The sequence below is a fragment of the Balaenoptera physalus genome (genome assembly GCF_965194825.1).
Source record: "Balaenoptera physalus genome assembly, chromosome: 20".
Taxonomy (NCBI): domain Eukaryota; kingdom Metazoa; phylum Chordata; class Mammalia; order Artiodactyla; family Balaenopteridae; genus Balaenoptera; species Balaenoptera physalus.
Window position 1 is genome coordinate 12,527,433 of NC_138901.1, and position 19,060 is coordinate 12,546,492.

At 51.4% G+C, this 19,060-nt stretch overlaps 1 protein-coding gene across 17 annotated transcripts in view; it reads right to left on the minus strand.

Annotated features, from left to right (window-relative positions):
- Positions 1-19,060, minus strand: part of CCDC57 (coiled-coil domain containing 57) — a 119,059-nt gene that overhangs the window by 50,569 nt on the left and 49,430 nt on the right. For 13 of the 17 annotated variants that reach the window (XM_082442003.1, XM_082442015.1, XM_082442013.1 and 10 more), the window contains 3 exons: positions 13,690-13,793; positions 10,465-10,731; positions 5,043-5,229 (listed from right to left, as the gene is read on the minus strand). In XM_082442003.1, coding sequence (XP_082298129.1) covers positions 5,043-5,229; positions 10,465-10,731; positions 13,690-13,793 — 558 coding nt within the window. Of the gene's footprint in view, positions 1-1,331; positions 1,564-5,042; positions 5,230-10,464; positions 10,732-13,689; positions 13,794-19,060 lie in introns of those variants that run through there. The other 4 variants (XM_082442011.1, XM_082442019.1, XM_082442010.1 and 1 more) reach the window with 4 other exon arrangements.

Genomic DNA, 19,060 nt, shown 5'->3' on the forward strand with positions numbered 1-19,060 from the left:
CTTTCAAAACTGTTAGATGTTAAGATCCTTAGAACCAACACTTTAAGGAATCCTAGCTGTATACTATAGATTAGGAAAACATCATGTGCAGTTCCAATTTCTGGCAAAAGCTGAATTGGCAGCAGGAGGAAGAACAAAGTAGGAGAGAGGTGGGCCAAGTTGAAGTCCACTCAGTTTGGCTGCATGACCTGCCCTTTTCTGGCCCTCCACCGTGCAGGCCTGCTCAGGCTGTGCTGGCTTCCATCATGGTCTTGGCCTCACCCACAGCAGATGGTGTGACGGCCTCTCAGAAGTGAGGGGTGAGCACTCAGAGCTGGGCTGACAGGAGTGCAAATGGGGACGGGGCACCTGGGGACAGGTGACTCCCCAGCACTGCCACCCACCCGCTCGCCTGGAGAAGAGGTGGGGGAGTGAAGGGCTCAGTCAAGGGCCACCTGGGCACCTCTGGGCCACACGCCCAACCACGCGCGTCTGCCTGTCTGTAAATGCGGATCCGAAGGCCCGGACCTGAGAGGGAGGGACGTGGCTGGCGCAGGAGCCTGACCCTAGGCCGCGGAGGATGCAGGATGAAGCCAGGGCCAGTGAAGGGGCTGCTCTGCTAGCTCCCTGCGGGGATGAGGTCCCTTCCCAGAGGCAGACAGGCGAGGACAAGCCTTGGGGCAGGGGCAGGTGTACCCACCCTGGGGTCGACCCTGCCTGGTGGCGCTGAAACCAGAGGGAGCCAGAGTGGGTGTGGCTCTGCCTTGGCTGTACCGTCTCACATTTTCAATATTGTCAAGTGATGATAAGATACTTCTGTCACAGCTGGTCATTCTGCACCACTTAATGATCGCAGCCACATGACTGATGACCCGGATAAATCATCTTTGTAAAAAAATGCAGACAGACCAGTCTTGCTCACAGCCTTTGCTATCTCCCTATGTGGAGAGTAGAAGCCTACCATCGCACGGTGTTGGGGGAGGGTGGCCTTCCCAAAAGGGAACCAACGGAGTGTGCTGGCCATTCTTACAAACCACCAGGGACACAGACGTTCACAGAGCAAACCTCAAACCCTTCACCCTTCTCTTCTCACTCCACTGTCCTCCTCAAAGTGCTGGATGTGCTTCCTTGCAGCCCACCCTGTATGTGCATGCGTGCACACACACACTCTGGTATGTTCACCTGGGGCTCCAAGCACACCGTTCGGCGGGCGGCTCCTCTCACAGGCTGACGCGTCTGGGCTGGCACACACAGCGTGTGGTCAGTAGGCCGAGCTGGTCCTTTCAGTGTCCAGGCCCGCGTGGAAAGGATACAAAGTGAGAATACGCGTTGGGACGTTAGGAACTTTGAAGTAATTTGGAAGGGCCACATTTTTATTGTACTTGACAAAAGAATCATCCACAGCAGACTGGAGCTGAATGGGGAAAGCGGGCTGTCTGTCCCTCTTGTTTGAGAAGCGCTGTGCGGAGATGGCGCCTGGTGGGGAGGCGGGCGCCCTTCGTTCTGTTGAGGGCTGAGCAGCATCCAAGTTCCGACTCCGATGTCCCACGGAGGAACATCTGGACCTTCCCAATTACTTTCTTACTGTAATAAAAACGCTGTCAAAAATATCCTTGTATGTACATCTTTTTCAGATCTGTGAGAAAATCTTTTAAAAGGATCTCTAGGGGAAGAGTAGCTTATTCAAAGGGTATGAACATTAAAAAATTTGAGAGATGCAGCCAAACTGCCCTCCAAAAAGGCTTCACCAGTGAAGGTTCCCGCGGAGGCAGGGTGTCCCCCACACTCTCTTGGACAATGAGGGTGGGACTTTTTAGTCTGGGCATGAACTTGATGCTGACTTGCCCTCCTCAAACTCCTGCAGAGGCGCGTGGCGTCCATACCCTTGTCAGTTCTGTGGATTTTCTCCTGGATGTGCCATCCAGCATTTTGCCTGTGATCTGCAGATGCTCATTTTGGGTACTGATTCTTTTTACCTGTCAGGTATGTTGCAAACATTTCCCCAGTCTGTTGTCTTTTATCTTTGCTTACGATGTCTTTTCCTTAGAGATATACTAAGATGTAATGAGGTACTTCCCTGGTGGCACAGTGGTTAAGAATCCACCTGCCAATGCAGGGGACACAGGTTTGAGCCCTGACCCAGGAACATCCCACATGCCACGGAGCAACTAAGCCTATGTGCCACAACTAGTGAGCCTGCGCTCTAGAGCCCGTGAGCCACAACTACTGAGCCCGCGTGCCACAACTACTGAAGCCCGCACGCCTAGAGTCTGTGCTCCGCAACGAGAGAAGCCACCGCAATGAGAAGCCCGCGCACCGCAACGAAGAGCAGCCCCCGCTAGCTGCAACTAGAGAAAGCCCGTGCACAGCAATGAAGACCCAACACAGCCAAAAATATAAAAAATAAATTAAAAAAAAGATGTAATGACATCAAATCTGTTGATTTTTGACTTTTCCATGTCTACGTGGTTTTAAACTTTTTAAGGGGAGCCTTCCTCATGCTTGGGATTGTTGCAAAGATGCACTGAGTCAATGTGTGCATAGCCAATGGGCAAAGGGCAGTTGGAGCTGAATGCCACATCTCTGCACATACGGAAGTCTTAGAAAATGAAGGAGATACAAGCACAGATGCAGAAGAAAGTAGAGAGTTATGGGCCACTATGTGCCACTCTACGGTAGTACTTTAAAGGCTAGGAACTCTGGATAGATTTCCAGCAAAATGTAAATGTCCAAAATTGATCCAAGAAGAGGCAGAAAATCCATACAGACAAATCACCAGAGAAGAAAATGAAAGGTAGTTAAAAGTCTACCACTAATGAAAACACCAGGCATGGAAAGTTCTACTGCTGAGGTTGCTCCAACTTTCAGAGAAGGCTGCAAACTTGGTCACTAGGGATTTGCGGCTTTCTCTGATACTGGGAGGCACAGGGAGCAGGCCTGGGGAGAGGAGTTCAGTCAGATTTGGGCCTGGCGATGGAGGGTCTGCACCGATCAGGGGCTCCTCTACTAGATGGATGGGTGATGGATGAGTGATGGATGGGTGGGTGGGTGGGTGGATGGATGGGTGGGTAGATGGGTAGATAGATGGGTGAATGGGTGGGTGGATGATGGATGGATAGGTAGGTTTATGACTCAAATATCTGGCCATGAGGCCAGCTGATTATAGGACGCCACAATGAGGGGGAAAGACAAGTTCACTGGAATAAAAGGTCAGAGGGAGAGGGAGGCATGGTTGTGATCAAAAAGGTCTGGGGCCTCAAGGGCTGGGAGAGGGAACCCCGGCAGTGGCAGGGCTTGGCACGGAGGCCAAGGTTAAGGAGCAGGAAGGTTCAGATGTGGGAGGGAATGGGGTAGAATTAAGAAATGGAGCCATAAGTGCTGAAGGCCATAAAATGACAGGGGTGTGCGGAGGGGAGCACGAGTAGATGGCATGGCCTTTAAAAGAAATGGGGTTTTTAGTGAACTTGGCAGAAGATGGTCTAGAAGTGCCCCTGAGGAACAAGTAAAGCCAATCTTTCCCCCTCGACCTGTGAAACAGGAGGACCGAAGAGAAGGAGGGCTTCATCAAGCGGGTCCTGAGAGATGGAGCCAGTTCCCTGAGAAAGATGCCCACTCCTGCTGTTTGCACACTGATGGTATCTAGAAATACACTGAGCGCTGCTCACCCTTCTTCTTTTGGGGGTGGGTTCTTAGAAGGAAAAAGCCTCTGAGGTAAGTCTCTCCCAAGTCCCCTATGTGCAAAGGCGGATGTTTACAGCAGTCTCAAAATATGACAGGGGCTAATTTTACAGTCAGGTTTGGTTTACCTCTGCATCTCAGGTGCCTGGCACACAGCAGCCACTCAGCAAGATGTCTGTTGAAAACACAAGTGACCTGTCTGCTCCTCCTTAGATTTTCTGGGGTCTCTCGCACCCTCTCCCCTTAGCTCTGCTGTTTCCTAGGTTCTCCCAAGTCCCACTTCCAATCACTCGGTAATTTCAGGAGGCTAAGTATCAATGTATTAAAAGCTACCATTATCGTACACACAGCTCAGTGCTAGGAAGAGACCGGGGATGGGTGTTCCGCCCGACCTCCTTCCCCTCGGGGGGAAGTGCTTTCTGGGCACTGCAGTGGTTGGGGGTGAGGAGGACTCTTGAGGGAAGCCAAGACTCTAGTTAGCCAAGAGGAAGCATTCTGCAGACGCCCCATGGCTCCGAGCTCCTTAGAGGCACACTGGGGTGCTCTGCTTCCAACAGCAAACACAAGCCCGGGGCCTTGCTCCTCAAGGACGTAAGCCATCATGGAGAGAGGGGATGGCTTCGTTTCAAGTCGACAACAGGGTAGAATCCCAAAGCTCCCAGACTCTGGGATCATCACAGTGACTCAAAGCTCTTGCTGGAAAAGGACAGACAAGCAGAAGCCACAGAAGGTGCGGGGTAAGCTGTGAGAAAGCGGCCTGTGCCTCGGCTGCAGGAAAACCAAGGGGCTTAAGGCAGAGGCAGCGCGAGCGCCACTCAGCCAGGCTGGGTGAGCCGGGGGGGTGCTTGTGAGAACCGGGTGGTGCCAAGGCGCCAGGAGAGGCCCAATGTGTGGTGGCTCTGGTGGGTTCCATGGGCCCCTTTCTCAGGAACCAGCACCCAAGACCCCCACGGGCAGCCTGGGTGTCTGCGGCCCACAGCCCCGGCCTCGGCTGCACCGCACACACTGTCGCCTTTATCCCGAGGAAGCCGAGGCCCGAGCCGGCCTGGGAACCCGGCAGCCTTTGCCGTCACCACAAAGCCGCATAGAAACACCAGCTGCTTTGCTAACCTGCGGTATTTTTCTCACAGATGCTGCCAGAGGAGTGGGTTCACGGAACTCCCACTGCAGAGATGAAGCCGAGCTCTGTGCCTGACTCCTGACCTGGCCGCTCCACAGGGCGGCTCTGTTCTCCCTTCTGAACCCCACACCCCCCACCCCGCCAGCCTGGCCGGCCCTCCTCCCTCTGGCCCTCTTCCGGTCCTCCCACCGCAGCCCTTCTGTTGCCAGCATCCCCAACCACACGGTGCAGGCAATGCTGGGGCGGGGCGGGGGGGGACACCCACCAGTGAGGTGGCCCAGCTCCGCACGCAGCCGGTTCCCCAGTTCCAGGAGCTGCTCCTTCTCCAGGCGCAGCCGCAGGATTTTCCTGGCTGCCTCCTTGAGCTTCCTCTGGAGTCGGGGCACAGACAGGGCCTGAGGGGGCTGTGCCTCCTGGTCCTCGGTCCCTGCGGGTCCTCCATGTGCCAGGCCCTGTGAACAAACCCACACAGCAGAGGCCATCAGATGAGTCCTGGAGGGGAAGGGGAAGTGGGAGTGAGGGTGAAGATGGTGGGCACCACCGCCAGAACGACTGTCCCAGAACCCACATCGCTGGGTGACGTCCCTCCAACATGATGCATCCATGCCCGCCTTCTCTCTCAGGGGGGCGGGGTTGGGCTGGGGGTGGGCTCTGAATGAAGGCCCTCAAGGCTCCCAGGCCAAGGCCTGCCTGCGCTTGGTTACTCTGTGCCCTGCCCCAATGCCTTTGTGTCTTTCCAGTGACGACAATGAGGAGCCAGCTGGCACCCAGGCCTGGGCTCCCTCCAAAGGTGCCCCCGGGACCCATGAGGGCTCCACGTGTGATCGGACCCCCTTCGAGGGCCCCATGGTCACAGGCTGGGTGCCTGCTGCCCGCCTGGTGTGGAAGGGGGCTGGCAGAGACCCAAAAGGTGGCCTGGGACGGGAACCCAGCCTCCATTACTCTCTTCCCCTTGCCCTGGACGTCTGCACTGCTGGGCCCCTCTGCCCTGGGCCCTTCTCCAACGCCTCCCCTGCCCTCATTCACTCAGTCCCTTGCCTTCCCTGCCTCCTCTCTGGCTCCATCCATCCATACTCCCATCTCAGTCATTTCTCTACCTGCCATTCAGACTCCCCTCCACCACCTGCAGGCCGGCCCAGGTTTCCCACCGTCCTGACTCTGACGAAGGTGCCAGAGAGAAAGCAAAGGAGGCCAAGGGAGGGAGCAGTGGCCACCTGGGGCCTCCGCTTCTGGGCCTGGAGGCTGCCTTGGGCCAACACCCGAGGTCTGAACCCCGTTGCTCGGGCAGCACCACGCGGCCCTACATCCTACCACCGCCCCCGCTATCCCAGTCTGGACTCATGGTCCAACCGTGTGGCTCCTACACAGATGTGTGGTCCCACCCAGAGGGGTATTTGGAAAGGGGTGGGTGTGGGGAAAGGAGAAAGGGAAAAAGGAGAATGTGTGTGGCTGCCTCTGTGCCAGGCAGGGGCCCAGGAGGAGCCAGTGGTGTCCAAGGCCCCAAAGGAAGCAGGTGGCCTACTTAGGCCTGGCTGCTCCTGACACCTATGAAAAACTGCATTGTGCTGTCCCAGCCACCTGAGCTGGCGCCAGAACGAGGAATCTGCTCTACATCCCTGGAAAAGACCAGCACGCCCCGTCCTGGCCCTATTTCTTGGTGTGCCTTTCCAGGGCTGGCAAGCACCTGTGCCCTCCTGTGGCCTGGGAGCTACAGTGATTGCACACCGGTGCCTCCAGCACATGCCTGACGTATTGGCATGAAGCGGGGTGTGGAGGTGAGACGGCAAAGGGACCATCAGAGAAAGGCCTCCGCCCCGCAGCCCTGGCTCGGGGTCTCTCGAGTGTACAGGACCAGGGCCGGTGGGGGGCTGTGTCTTGGAAACCTGTAGCGTGGATTCACACACAGGGCTGCACAGGCCCCAGGCGGCTGACCCGACCCGTTGGGAAAGGTACACAACCTCCAGGGATGTAGCCCTGGGATTGGGGGACTGGCCGGGCCACCCTTTCTCCAGGCTTTGTCCTCTACGAGGACATGCTGTGGGATTCTCTTGTGTTATTTTAAGTAAGGAAAGAACAATTCTGAAAACAGAGACTGTGCAAAACTCAGAACACTTATTTAAAAATCTCTTCAAAAGCAGGACCCCACCCTGCAAAGATGGCCCCTGCCCTGAGCTGAGGAACGATGCTGCCTGAGGCGTGGCTGGGCTCGGGGATGGGGAGTCCTGATCTTGAGTGGCCCATGTTCTTGTCACACAGTGACTGCACGCGATGAGCGGGTGCTGCAGCTGGGCCCCACCTCTCTTAAGCTCAGTTCCTGGTAAGATGAAGTTTATTTTGATGACTCTAAAGTCCCATCCCACAACGACACAATGCTAAAAATGACCTGAGATGCCCAGGAGCTTCTGCACTGCTGTGTTCAGGGCCCAAGGTCCCACCCCGTGATGGCCCCATCCACCTGCCTCGCCTGCTCTGGTGCAGGTCCCAGCATCTTGGCCAGAAGGGAAACATCCACGCAGCAGAGGGAAAGCTTGAGGCATCCTAATGACGACTCTGTTCCCAAGGGAAGGGAGTGCCTGGGCTCCTTGAAGAAGCCCTGCAGGGAGGCTGAGGCCCAGGGAGAGGCAGCGCGGGCTCCCTCGGGGCAGGTTCCCAAGCTTCCAGGCAGAGCCAGAGGGATCGCCAGCCAACACTGCCCCCCAGCGGCCCGAGGTGCCCGGTGGGGAGGCCTGGGGAAACCCAGCATCCGTCTGTTCGGGGCCTGGGCAGGGCAGCCTGCAGCGGGGAAGGGCCTGGGTGAGCGAGAACCGTGGACGTGTGACAATGCAGCCACCTGCCCCACAGGGTCTCCCGTGACTGCGGGGAGCTCCAGGGTCTGCAGGTCCCTTCTGGGCTGGGGTGCTGCCTTTTGTGTGGCAGGGTCCCACCCCCACAGAGCAGCTGCAGGGATGGCCCGAGGCCCACGCCCCCGTCTCACTGCTGGTGGTTCCTCCCCTCTCCACACACATCTCTCTCTGAACCATCTGAGGGTGAGTTGGAGACATCGCACCCCTTTATGCCCCAATACTTCAGTTTGTACTTTCTGAAAACAAGGACATTCTCTTAATAACCAGTTATTAGAACCAGAAATTTCACAGGGACATGGCATTATGACCTAACGCACAGTCCACAGGCACCTCCGTCAGCTGCCCAGAGGACGTCCTTTATGGCCTGTTTCTCCTGCCCGGGCTCCAGGATCCCGCATGGCTTCTGCATCCTGGGTCCCCTAAGTCCCCAGCAGAATGTTCTCTACAGGACAGGCTGTGGGTTTAGTGCCCCTTGGTCTGGGTCTGTCTAAGGTCTTGTGCTTGGAGTCAGGAGCGAGGCTGTGTCCCTCTCCTGTCCGGAGGCTCGTGATGTCCGTCTGTCCCAGTGTTGGCAATGGGAGGTGATCTCTCGGAAGTGGTGTCCACAGGCTGCAGCACCAGAAAGTTACTGTTTTCCCTTTCCAATAAGAAGAACTTCTGGGGAGATTCCACATAAACAGCTTGTCCAGAATTTCAGCATCCGATGACAACCTCCCGGCTGTGTCATTCCCTTCATGTCCTTGGTTGATGTTCTAAGTAAGGAAGAGTTTTCCTCTCTCCTTCCTTTCCTTGTCAGTTTATTTGCATCAGAGTGAATGTGACTCTGTTTTACTAGGTAGATGATAACCCTGACTTCATGATTGACTGGCTTGGATCTGGTCAGTGGGATCCATTTATGCTGGCTCCTGCATCCCTGTCATGTCTCCGTGGTGGAATTGGCCACTTACCCTGGTTCCTCTCAGTAGAGCAGGAAGTTCGGGAATGCGTTCTAGGCACTGGGTGCACTCACCCACCCTGGGGAGCCACTGCCCCTTGGCTCCCGGTGGACGGAGCCGGGATATGTGCACACCTCTCTCTTTAAAGTAACCCACGAGTTTACTGTGGTGACTCCAACCCCAACCTGAGCCCCAGAGGCATCCTAGCCCTCCTGACCACCTTCTTCCCCAGCCTCAGAAGCCTGGTGCCCACATCCTCTTCTCTGGGCACCCAACACACAGCTGGGCAATTATGAGCAGAGGCTGGGTGGGCCTGGCCTGGGCAAAGGGTTTCTTGTGCCTCCAATTTCTCACCCTGGGAGTGACCTCACCAAGGTCACAGGATGCCTAGACCTGGAAGGAGGTGGGACCCTGATAGCCATGCAGAAACTAAGGCCCAGAGAGCTCACTCAACACCCACCTTGGGAGAGTGGCCTTGGGCCTCAAGTTGCTTCAGCTCCCAGGCTGTCTGCCAAGGGATTAAATACCTCGATTTTAATTTCCACTCATTTGCATGGTTTCTTCCTCCTTCACTCTAAACAAGGGGATCAGAGTTATGCGAGGGCTGCTAACAGGAGAGCTGCAAGGGTCCCTGGGCTGCAGCGAGCCCCTGGCAGCGCCTGGAACAGCCGTGGCCGTGCAGGAGAGCAGACACATCACCAATGGCATTTGCTGCCTAGCTGGGCCCGGAGCCTCTGGACTTAACTCCTAGATTACAGGACTGTGGGGAGGTCTGGGTCTCTTGGGGACAGCATCCACCTACCGATGGCACAAGGGTTCAGTATCCCACTTCTAGTGCCCCCTTGGGGCTCAGGCTCCGTCGGCTTCCCCCTCACCAGCCCATCTCCCTCTGCAGGCACTCCTCATATGTTCGCCCCTGCCAAGGCACAGCTGCCCCCCCATCATGTTCCTTAAGCCAGATAGTGTCCTGGGTTGCATCTTCTCCATTCCAGGTCCTTCACAGTCCCCGAGAGTAGGTCCTGGAGCCTGGTCCCTCTTGTGTCCTTAAGTATCACTCTCAAAACTTGGCCCATGGGATGAGAACCACTGGGGGGCATATGATCGATGCTACTTCTGCCTGACGCCCTCCAGACATCATTTTACTGTCCTTAAAACCTTCTGCTTATGAATAGGTCACCATGTGCAACCACAGGAAACACAGGTAATCACAGGTCGCCGCAGGTAATGCAGGTAATCACAGGTCACTGCAGGTCACCATCTGTGACTGCAAATAACCGTAGGTAGCTGACAGGTCTCGGGAGGCGTGTCACACGACACCCTGTGAAGAAAGCCAGTTCTTTGCAGCATCTCCATCCCGGTGTTCAGGAAGCAGGAAGGTGGCCTGTCTGGCAGACATGTGGGGACAACGTGCTGCTGCAGAGCTCTTGCCCTGGCCTGGGACCTTGGCTTAAACCCAGCCACGGAACTGGAGGGGAACTGGGTGCCAAGGGCCTGACCAGGATCAGGACGCCAGGTGGCCTGGTGGCCTGTGCTCTGGACAGCATCTCAAACACTCTGAGAAGCTCATGAGAACCACAGGATCCATCCCTGAGGGTCCTCTGGAAGGAAAATCCACCATGTTGCATCCATTTCAGGGCTTCCCAGGCCCTTGAAGCACACAGGCAAGGACTCCTGTGTTAGAGGACACAGAACGGTCCTCTTCACATGTGCAGCCTCCCTACATGCTTTTAAGGGGATCTCAGCGACCTGGAGGACGAGGGGCTTGGCAGCCCTTGACAGCGTCTGCGGAGAACAGCCCCGACAGAGCCAGCCTAGTCAAGGAAGAAGAGGGCGGGCGGGCCCCTCACTGGCCAAGACTGCACCCCAGACCAGTCCCGCACAGGACGCAGGGCACCCACAGGGCACCCACCTCTCCCCCGACAGCCTCGGTGTCTGAGGCGTGCGGTTGCTGCCTGCCTGAAGCATCCCTGCCTTCCTTCTGGGCTGACCTGAGATGCTTCTCAATCTCAGCCACCTGCTTCCGCAGCTGCAAAACCTCCAGGTGCACCTGGTCCAGCTCGTGGGGAAGCTCTCGCTGGATGGTGTCCATGTCCAGGGGTTCCCGCAGCACCTGGGAGGCCGTTTTAGAGACAATGTTAGGAAGGTGGCCAGCTCTGGGAAGGGGTCTGGAACAGATCTGCAGGGAGGACACGGAAGCAAGAGAAGGGCAGCAGTAGATGGTAGAACGTCCAGAAAGATCAGCAGGACACGTGCTGGTCAGCCTCCCCTCTCTGGCCGAATTCTATCACCCACAAACCTGCAGCCCCACCGCCAAGCTGCAGCTCTTCCGGTCTCACCTAACCAGGCTCCCAGGAGGCTCCACTTGTCGCCCCCAGAGTGGGGACGCGGGCACCTGCAGAAGAGCCTACACTGGACCCAAGGCTGGTTGGGGAGAGTCCCTGCACGGAGGTGTCTGGACAGTGGGCCTTAAAACCCTCTTCCTGGGCCCTAGTCCCAGGTGGAGACAAAGGGCACGTGACCGTGGGCAGGGGTGGGGAGGCCCAAGCCTATCAAAAGGCAGAGGTGGATGAAGGCGTAGGAAGGGGCAGGAAGGGAAGTCCTGGCTGCACGAACAACCTGGGGCAGCTGTGGGGCCGCTAGGAGGTGCCCGAGTAGAGTCCTGGTCAGAGCTCCAGGGCCGCCCCGTCCTTCAGCTACCTCTCTCGACAACGTCTGCTCTCCCAGCATAAGGAGGGGAAAAGGACAGGCAGAAAGAAAGACACACCTCTCTACACCCTCAACTTGCCAATTTTATTCTCAGGAAGATAAAATATCTTCCTATTCCAGGGACTCCTACAAAGAATTCGTAATGAATATTTTATTCTATTTATTCACATACACTAAAAAAGGTGACCATTTGATAAACATATACTGTTAACTAAAAAACAAACAAAAAACACTTCAAGGTAAACTTTTTTCCTCAGGATAATCAAACCATCTATCATTACCAAGACAGGATTAAAAGCTCTTATTAAAAAAAAAAAAAAAAAAGCTCTTATTTACATGTTTATTTCCTGTTTCTAGCATGTGGGGGGATGTAAAATCCCGATGGTGGGGCAGAACTGGGAAAGGGCAAGCATCTGAAGACCCCCTCCTCTCATATGTGACATAGGTCTGTAATCCCAGAAACAGAAAAGTGGTCCAGTTCATCTCCACTGCAACAGCAAAAATGAACTTTCAGCCAAGACAAGGCATCTGATTTCTGGGCATTGCCTGCTCCCCACAAAAGACAGAAATTGCCAAGCAATGTCTGTCACCAGCCAGGTGTTCTGTTCCATGGAAGATGCAGAGTCTGCAGGATGGTGTAACCTATGTACTTATGGACTTGAAAGGGCACATGAAAACGGCCTCATGGGAAAGAAACGTCACAAGGCGACAGAGTGGCGTGACACCACCAGCACCAGCAGTAAGAACTGTGTTCCCAGGGACACTGTCAAGTCCATGAAAAGACAAGCTAGAGAATGGGAGAAAAAGTTTGCAAATCATATATCTGGGGGACTTCCCTGATGGTCCAGTGGTTAAGACTCTGTGCTTCCAATGCAGGGGGAGCGGGTTCGATCCCTGGTCTGGGAACTAAGATCCCACATGTTGCGGGTGTGGCAAAAAAAAAAAAAATCATATATCTGACAAAAGACTTGTATCCAGAACATAAAAAGAACTCTGACAATTCAACAACAAGACAATAAACAACCCGATTAAAAATGGGCAGAGGATATTCATGGACATTTCTCCAAAGAAGACATACAAATGGCTGATAAGCACATGAAAACATGCTCAACATCATTTTTCATCAGGAAAATGCAAATCAAAACCACAGGTCAGGTCCACCTCACACCCACTAGAACGGCTAGAGTCAAAAAGACAGAAAAAGCAGCGGGTGCTGGTGGGGACGTGAGACACAGGGACCCTCGTGCACCTGCTGGGGGTGGAAAGTGTGCAGCTTCTGTGGAAACATTAGTGGTTCTCCAAAAAGTTAAATATAGAATTACCCTGTGACCCAGCAATTCTACTCCTTCATGCATACCCCGAAGAACTGAAACAGGGACTTGGACAGACCACATTCACGGCAGAATGTGTCCACCACATTCACAGCAGCCTAACAGTGGAAGAAACCCAAGTGTCCAGCAGATGAATGGGTACACTAAATACTGGGATACTCTCCAGCTATCGAGAGGAAAGAAGTTCTGACACCTGCTACAACATGGATGAACGTTGAGGACATTATGCTGAGTGAAATGAGCCAGTCACAGAAGGAAAAGTACTGCGTGATTCCACTGATGTGAGGCTCCCCGAGGACTCAGGCCCATAGAGACAGAAAGAGTAGAGTTTACCAGGGGCTGGGGGTGGGGAACAGGGAGTTAGTGTTTAACGCGGACAGAGTTTCTGTTCAAATGATGAAAGAGTTCTGGGAACAGACCCTGGTGATGGTTACACAATACTGTGAATATACTTAACGTCACTGAATTGTACACGCAAAAATGGTAAACTTTATGTTATGTATATTTTACCAGGATTTAATAAAAAACACTAAAAAAAAAAAAAGAGCGATATCATGAATTAATAGCAATAAAGCACAGTTTGTGACACCAGCACCATCAGGCCAGGGCGGAACTGCACTGGAGTTTGCCCAGCTGTCCTGCCTCCCCAGGAAGCAGTGGGTCGGCCGAGCACCTGGTGACAACCCGTCCCCCAAGAAGGCAGGGCCAGGGGACTGAAAGGGTCGACACTGGCCAAGGCATCTAGAGTCACAGATAGTGATGACGAGCACACGTTCTTGCCACAGCTTGGTGCCTGGGTTTAACACGGGTCCCGGGACTCGCCTAGCACGTCCTGGGAGGGCAGAGACGGGGCCCTGCGCATCGACGGCCAGCACTGCCCCTCCTGCCCTGGACTCTCCTCTCTCATCTACCAGGTCCTCACTGCATGCCTTCTAGGGACACACGAGAGGTGAACCAGCTGCTCCTCACAACAACCCCTTCCTCGCAGGGAACTTGAGGCACAGAAAGGCCACAGCAGGTTCCTGGGGTTCAGTGCCACCCCAGGAGTGCCTTCAGTCGGAAGACCTACACAGTCTAGCATCAGAGGGCGGCCATACCTTCTGTCTGAGCTGTGCCACCAGGAAGCTCAGGAGATGTGCCCTGTCTCCAAGCCTCCTGAGAGCCAGTCCCGTGGATGGACCATCGACCGGCACAGCTCCTCCTGCAGAGAGAGTGATTTTTGTCAGACTCACATCTCCTAAAGCCCTGGGAACTTCCAACTGCCTGTCCTCCCTTTGAGGAGATGGACATCTGCGGTGTCCAGGGCAGAGGTGTGTTCTTCTCTGCCCTCCCCTAAGGATGCCTACTGTCACTGCTGGTCTGCTGTGACGTTAAGATGTTCTAAAGCTGAGTGGATGCAGCTGGGTGCCCCCAAAGACTGAGATGAGCTGCACATGAAGAACAGTCCTTATGCCAAGAAAGCAGGAGTCTTTGTGGGGAAAAAAATCCAACCTTACCAGCTAGTGTCAACCTGTGTAGCCTCCTAGTCATTTGGCTGGGAATTAAGAAAATGTCCACGAATCCACAGGTCAAAGAAGAAATCACAGTGGACATTAGAAATTACTTTGAACTGAATTATCATAAAAACACTGCTTATCAAACTTAAGGAATGCATCTAATGCTGTCCTTTCAAAAGTATTTACAGACATACAAGCGTATTTAGAAAAGAAGGATGAAAGATAAATGAACTGAACATCCATTTCAAAAATGAGGGAAAAAAAGCAAATAAAGTAGAAGGAAGGACAGAACAAAGTCAGTATTAGATGCTGAGGAAACAGAAAACAATGTGCAATAGAGGGTGAACAAGACCAGAGGAGGTTCTTTGACAAAGTTAAGTCCCTGGTGAGATTAAGCAGGAAAAACGGACAGAGACAATATAGCAAATGGAAAGGCTGTTACTTTAGATCCTGGGGGCTGTGAAAACTTGTGGAGAATACACTCCCATAAGCAAGTTTATGCCAAATTTTTGAAAATTTAAATGAAATAGACAATTTTCTAGCAAATTATAACATCAAAAAATGACACAGAAAAAGGAAAATCTAGATAGTCCTTTAACTGTGAAAAAAAACCTGAACTAAAAATTTAAAACTTTCCCACAAGGAAAACTCTATGCCCAGGTGGTTTCAAAGTTGAAGTCTATCAATTGGTTAAGGAAAAATTAACATAAGTCTAATATAAACTTTTTCAGAAAACAGAGAGATAGTGAACCATCTTCCAACTTACTTATGAGGCCAGAATAATCCTGATTACAAAACCTGACATGAACATCAAGAGGAAGGAAAATTATAGGCCAATCTTACCCATAACATAAATGTGATAATTCTCAATAAAATATTAGCAAAAGAATGTATCACATGTTGAGTTTATTCCAGAAATGCAGGGTTGGTTTAACATTCAAAGACCAATTTAAGCTTCTCATTCTGAACAAAATGAGTGTGTGCATTCCACCCCACTCCTCTCCCTGATTACAGCTGAGAGCCCTGGACACCACACACCAAGCCAGATGAGGAGATTCTGAACAGGGAGGAAAAGCAGGCAGAGAGGCTGGGGACCTTGGGAATCAAAGGATGATCCACAGTGAGTTCCTGGAGTTTTTTCCTTCCTGTATTTCCCAACTTTGGTGCTGGAGCAGCCACGACTCAGAGACACCACTGAGCTCAAACCAGGAACCAAGGCCCAGGAAAAGGGAGACCCGCACGGCTGCTGGTAAAACAGAAGCAGAATTAAAACAGACTCAATGACAATCAGGATTTCATGACACGACACTTAAAATGTCCATGACAGAATCCAAAATTACTCATTATATCAACAACAAGGAAAATCTCACCTTGAATGGAAAAAGACAACAACAAGATGACAGATTAAAGCGACTCCAACAGGCAATCTGATGCACTCTCAAAACAAATGAATACTGGAAGTTTCAGCAAAGGGATAAAAAATACAAAGAAAAACAAGATGGAAATTTTAGAACTGAAACCATAATAAAAATCTCACTGTATGGGCTCTATAGGAGAATGGAGACAACAGAAGAAAGAACTGGTGAACTTGAAGATATAATAGAAATTCTCCAATCTGAACTATAGAGAAAACAGATTGGAAAGAGACAGACAGACAGAGCCTCAGTGACCTGTGGGAGAATAACAAAAGATCTAACACTCTTGCCATTGGAGTCCCAAAAGGAAAAACAGTGTGGAGCTGAAAAAAATACTTGAAGAAATAATGGTTGAAAACTTCTCAAATTTGGCAAAAGAGACACCTTCAGATTCAATGTCAAAAGGATAAGCCAAGGAAATCTATGCACAGACCATCATAATCAGATTTCTGAAACTAAAGACAAACTCTGAAAGCAGGCAGAGAGAAATGATTCACAGGCGATGGACTGCTCATCAGAAATGATCATCTGATTTCTCACCAGAAGAAAATGGTATATTTTAAGTGCTGAAAGCAAAGAACTGTCAACTCATAATTTTATACCAGTGAATATACTCTTCAGGGATGAAGGTGAGATAAAGACAACTCGGATGAAGAAAAACCAAGAGTTTGTCACCAGCAGTCTTGCTGTAAAGGAACTGCTGAAGGAAGTGCTTCAGACAGAAGGAACCTGGAATCAAGAGTCATGGAAAGGGGAAGGATCTGGGAAAAGAATGGACCATACCTTTCCTCCTGAGTTTTTAAAATTATGTTTGACAGTTGAAAGCAAAAACGAGGATCCTGTCTGATGTCGTTCTCGATGTACAGAGGGGTGGTATTTGCGACAATAAAGGGGGTGATGGGGCCTGACTGGTGGTAAGATCCCCACATTCCACTTGAAATTGCAGTGTTGACACGAGTTGACTGTGGTAAGTAAGGATATTGTAATCCCCAGAGCAAACACTAGAAAAAGTACCCAAAGAGATACACTGAAAAACTAGATTAAAGTGGAACACTAAAAAATGTTCAAGTAACCCAGTGGAGGCAGGAAAGAGGAAACCGACGGATAGAAAACAAATGTGAAATGGCAGCCTTGGCTCCTGACACAGCAACAATTACATCAAGTGCAAACACTCTAAACCCATCGGTTAAAGTATCACAAGATGGATTTCAAAACTGCCTAGCTACATGCTGCCTACAAGAAATTCACTTCAAATGCAGTGATGTAGGTGGGTTAAAAGAAAATGGACAATAAAGATATACATGCAAACACCAATCAGAAGAAAGCAGGACTGGGACTTCCCTGGTGGTCCAGTGGTTAAGACTCTGTGCTTCCAATGCAGGGGGCTAGGGTTCTAGCCTTGGTCAGGGAACTAAGACCCCACATGCTGTGCAGCATGGCCAAAAAAAAAAAAAAAAAAAAGAAGAAAACTGGACTGGCTGAATTAGCATCAGACGGTAGACTTGAGAGGAAAGAAAATGACCAGGATGAAGAGGAACACCACATAATGATATACAGGTGAATTCACCAAGAAAACATAAATGTACATACATTGAACAACAAAGCTTCGAAATACATTAAGCAAAAACTGATAGAATCATGACAAAAACACAGATTTGTATTACCATAGGAATAGGAAGAAACCTTCTTAATTTGATAAAAAAAGAGTAAATATTAAACTTTAAAGTGTTGAAAGTTTTTCTCTGGAATCAGGAAGAAAGCCAGCTATGATCAACATCATACTAGAGACTCCACTCAGGGGAAATAATACAAGAGAAAAAAGTAAAAGCTATCAGCACTGGAAAAAACAAAAATAAAACGTCCACTATTTGGGACAAGATGACTAGGTAGGCAGAGCGTCCTGCCTGCCCTTTCCTTTCCTTCCTGAACAATGGACCCCATAAACGATCAGATGGGCGGTGGCAGGAGGTTACCCTCTGTGGGCGATCTGCCCGGAGGCTGGCGGCCCAGCAGGCGAGGGTGTCAGGGTGGAGGGCAGCCTGGTTTGGCTGTAAGAGCCTGGGAGGGCCTGGGTAAAAGGGTGGGGCCTCCATGTGGGGAAAGGCCTCCGTGCTAGGGAGGCTGCTCACACCCAGGAATTGGATAGAAGAAGTAATGTACTGAGGGGGTCGGGAGCCAGGCTTCTCGTTGTCAGAAAAGGAAGTTAAGAGTAATGAAAGTGGAAACCAGAACAAGCCTGTGATCCTGGACCAACCACAGAGGAACAGACTGACGGATAAGTTTGTCTTAAATTAAGACCTTCCAATGCCTCAGGAGATGGATCCAAAAAAATATTGCTAAGATTTATGGCAGGGCTTCCCTGGCGGCGCAGTGGTTGAGAATCTGCCTGCCAATGCAGGGGACACGGGTTCGAGCCCTGGTCTGGGAGGATCCCACATGCTGCGGAGCTACTAGGCCCGTGAGCCACAACTACTGAGCCTGCGCGTCTTGAGCCTGTGCTCCGCAACGAGAGGCTGCGATAGCGAGAGGCCCGTGCACCGCGATGAAGAGTGGCCCCCACTTGCCGCAGCTGGAGAAAGCCCTCGCACAGAAACGAAGACCCAACACAGCCAAAAATTTTTTAAAAAATTAATTAATTAATTTTAAAAAATAGTTGCTTATTTATTAAAAAAAAAGATTTATGGCAGGGTGTTCTGCCTATGTTTTCTCCTAGGAGTTTTATGATTTCTGGTCTCACATTTAGGTCTCTAATCCATTTTGAGTTTATTGCTGTATACGGTGTTAGGGAGTGTTCTAATTTCATTCTTTTACATGTAGCCATCCAGTTTTCCCAGCACCACTTATTTATTTATTTTTTTTGTTTAATAATGAATTGGCAGTTCTAGGCCTAGGTCTTTTTTTTTTTTAATTTATTATTTTATTTATTTATGGCTGTGTTTGGTCTTCGTTTTTGTGCGAGGGCTTTCTCTAGTTGTGGCAAGCGGGGGCCACTCTTCATCACGGTGCGCGGGCCTATCACTATCGCGGCCTCTCTTGTTGCGGAGCACAGGCTCCAGATGCGCAGGCTCAGTAGTTGCGGCTCACGGGCCCAGTTGCTCCGCGGCATGTGGGATCTTCCCAGACCAGGGCGCGAACCCGTGTCCCCTGCATTGGCAGGCAGGCTCTCAACCACTGCGCCACCAGGGAAGCCCCCCCAGCACCACTTATTGAAGAGGCTGTCCTTTCTCCATTGTATATTCTTGCCTCCTTGGTCACAAAATGAAATTTTGTCATTTGCAACAACATGGATGGACCAGGAGGGCATTATGCTAAGTGAAAGAAGTCAGACAGAGAAAGACAAATACTGTATAACACTTATATGTGGAATCTAAAAAATACAACAAACTAGTGAATATAACAAAAAAAGAAACAGACTCACAGATACAGAGAACAAACTAGTAGTTACCAGTGGGGAGAGGGGAGAGGGAAGGGGGAAGGGGGAAGGGGCAAGATAGGGGTGGGGGATTAAGAAGTACAAACTATTATGTATAAAATAAATAAGATTCAAGGATATATTG